The sequence below is a fragment of the Diachasma alloeum genome, unplaced genomic scaffold (genome assembly GCF_001412515.2).
Source record: "Diachasma alloeum isolate Michigan unplaced genomic scaffold, Dall2.0 Dall_scaffold_00211, whole genome shotgun sequence".
NCBI classification, from domain to species: domain Eukaryota; kingdom Metazoa; phylum Arthropoda; class Insecta; order Hymenoptera; family Braconidae; genus Diachasma; species Diachasma alloeum.
In genome coordinates, this window is record NW_021680376.1 from 1,065,159 (window position 1) to 1,068,553 (window position 3,395).

At 34.1% G+C, this 3,395-nt stretch overlaps 1 protein-coding gene across 1 annotated transcript in view; it reads left to right on the forward strand.

The window, feature by feature from the left end:
• The window catches only part of LOC107036850 (eukaryotic translation initiation factor 5B), a 75,899-nt gene that overhangs the window by 41,218 nt on the left and 31,286 nt on the right, over positions 1-3,395 (forward strand). The window contains exon 11 of the mRNA XM_015255063.2: positions 1,202-1,297. Coding sequence (XP_015110549.1) covers positions 1,202-1,297 — 96 coding nt within the window. The remainder of the gene's footprint in view (positions 1-1,201; positions 1,298-3,395) is intronic.

The window sequence follows — 3,395 nt, forward strand, 5'->3', positions numbered from 1 at the left end:
AAAAAATTCACTATAATTTCGATCGAACGAAGCTCTTAACTCCAATTTTTTTATTCATTACAACAATATTTTCGTTTGCGAATTCATAGAGAAGTTATTTCAATTTATTTCAATAGAAATGTTTTAGTTGAATGAAACGACTAAGTCATTTCATCCAAATGAAGGATCACTACATGTTAATAAATCCATTCTCTTCGTCATCCGAGTAATTATCTCAATTTTGACTCATAAAGTTGTTATTTTAATGAAGAGAACCTTTTTTTTATACAGAAAAAACATGAAATAATTTTCATATAAAAATTTCTTTCAATGTTGTATTTTAAAAAATTCACTATAATTTGGATCGAACGAAGCTCTTCACTCCAATTTTTTTATTCATTACAACAATATTTTCGTTTGCGAATTCATAGAGAAGTTATTTCAATTTATTTCAATAGAAATGTTTTAGTTGAATGAAACGAATAAGTCATTTCATCCAAATGAAGGATCACTACATGTTAATAAATTCATTCTCTTCGTCATCCGAGTAATTATCTCAATTTTGACTCATAAAGTTGTTATTTTAATGAAGAGAACCTTTTTTTTATACAGAAAAAACATGAAATAATTTTCATATAAAAATTTCTTTCAATGTTGTATTTTAAAAAATTCACTATAATTTGGATCGAACGAAGCTCTTAACTCCAATTTTTTTATTCATTACAACAATATTTTCGTTTGCGAATTCATAGAGAAGTTATTTCAATTTATTTCAATAGAAATGTTTTAGTTGAATGAAACGAATAAGTCATTTCATCCAAATGAAGGATCACTACATGTTAATAAATTCATACTCTTCGTCATCCGAGTAATTATCTCAATTTTGACTCATAAAGTTGTTATTTTAATGAAGAGAACCTTTTTTTTATACAGAAAAAACATGAAATAATTTTCATATAAAAATTTCTTTCAATGTTGTATTTTAAAAAAATTCACTATAATTTGGATCGAATGAAGCTCTTCATTCCAATTTTTTTACTCATTACAACAACATTTTTCTTGCGAGTTCATAGAGAAGTTGATTTATTCTAACAGAAATGTTTTAGTTGAATGAAATGAATAATTCATTTGACCCACATGTTAATAACCTGATTCTCTTCGTCGTTTAAAAAAATGAGTGACATAAATGTGAGTTTAATAAAAATTATTCGTTTTCTTGCAGTATGTATTCAACTCGAGGGATCCTATTGTCGTGGGTGTGATGGTCGAGGCTGGAATCGTCAAAGAGGGAACACCAGTTTGCGTACCCAGCAAGGACGTGAGTACACGTTTTTATTTTTTATTTCAAATGCACTGACGATCCTGTCGATACGACTCGGCCGGGGAAGGGGCGAGGAGGGGAGGAGGGGGGGGAGGGGGGAATGAAAAGTGGAAAAATTTCAGCACTCTGAACGATTGGAATAAACGTATTCAGTGCGCCCACCAGTTTCTGCATTTGTATATGGTTCGCTCGGTACTACCCTCGATCGAGATATAATGCCACTTCAAACCCACACGATATATTTTAGTTTCAAATTGACAATCGCGAAAGGCTGCACCACCCACGTGTCAAAATGTGTGCTCCTTCTTTTTCGGATTATTTCGTTGATTTCTTTTCCGTCGGCTTTTTACGGTGTTTCGTGTGCGGAAGGGGCATCTCGTTGATCTCGGCGCGAAAATTTTCAATTTTCAAGTAGGGTAAACTGCAAAGTAGATGGACGTTTGTTTTTTAGGAATTGAAAAAAAAATTGATCGAAAAAAAATCGTCACTCAGGGGTTAAGAATCACAACAGTTAGTGAAAATTCAAAGCAACAACTCACATTTCAGTATTTTTTTGCGCAATTTCCTATACAAAAGCAGCTTGTCCATCTATAGGGCAGTGTCCATCTACTGGGTAGCTTACCCTAATCATCCTCAAAGACATTCAAATATATTTTTTCACTCGGGAAAACATATACTCCAGCTCCTTTATCTCTCGGAATTCCGAGAGATTGCAGATTGGTTGGGAAAGAAATTTTAAAAAAATAATAATTGTAGAAAAATTAAAATAAATATGAATTTCTCCGGGGGAAGGGGTGACACGGAAGGAGAGTCTCATTGTGCTCGAGCCCTGATTCAATCCCTGAACACGAAAATTTTCAATTTTCAAGTAACCATTTCAGTGGGAATTTGAACATTTCTTGAATATTAATTTTTCTGCCAGATTGATTGATTTTTTTCTCATCACTTACGAGTGTCAAATTATTTTTATTGCGTGTTATTTCGAGTTGAATGATAAAATACAAAATTTAAATAATAAAATCATTGTCCGGAAAGTTGGGGTGAAATGAAGCTCAAATGAAAGCTCCGACATTCCACTACAAAAATAGAAAAGTATTTCACTAGAGAAAAAATATTTAATTATATTTATTAATTATAATATTATATTATTATTACATATATAATAATATATTATATTTATAATATTAAACATATTTAACAAAAATAGGAAAGTATCTCACCAGAGAAAAAATATTTAATCAATTATTTCTCGGATTTTTGAAAATGTCTGTTTCTTCCGCGTCTTCACATCTTCAAATATTCCGCGATCTCCCTTCTGATTACTATCAATTTTCACTTTAAATCTCCATAAAATTATTTTTCCAGTTCACTTTCCCCATCGGACCCACCCAATAAAAAAAAAAACTAATGGAAAAACCATAAAAATCATGATTGCTTCTGTCCCTCAAGATTTCCCGTGTAGGTGAACCCGTCCACCGAGTTCTTTCGATACGACGATAAAGTCGATAGGAAGGACTTGGAAGGTGCCCCGTAGGAGGACGAGGTTTTTCCCCCATGGGCCTAACCAACATTAACGACGTAACTACCTGGCTGGCGCAGTGTGGGCGTCCGGATATTTTTTCCTCCTCCCCCTTTTATTCCGATCTCCTTTTAAATTTCACTGCAACAAGTAAAAAATGAAAAATGAGAAATTGCGAGGAGAGGAAGAAAAAAAATGAAGCAGTTGCGCGCCGGCAATTTCGCCTGAAACCAGATCCATTAAGGTTGCGAGTGAGACAGGAAATCAGTGGACTTTTTGAGAAGTGAATAGTTTCATTGATGAAATTTAATGGATTTTTCGATACAACTTGGAGCGCTGAAAAAATAACCATGAAAATATCAATTACGGGAGATTTAATGTCCAGGGAATGGACTTGTACCACTCCTAGTGCCCACAATGTACTCGTGCGGTTGTGCGTGTGCGTTAGGTGGGATGATCGTGAGGTTTATTCAGGTTTTACTCTGCTCTTTTGCCAACTAAAACGTTGGACAAAGTTGAGAGAACGTCTGTGGACGTATAAAACGAACGAGGTGGCCGGGGGGAGGGGGGGGGGGG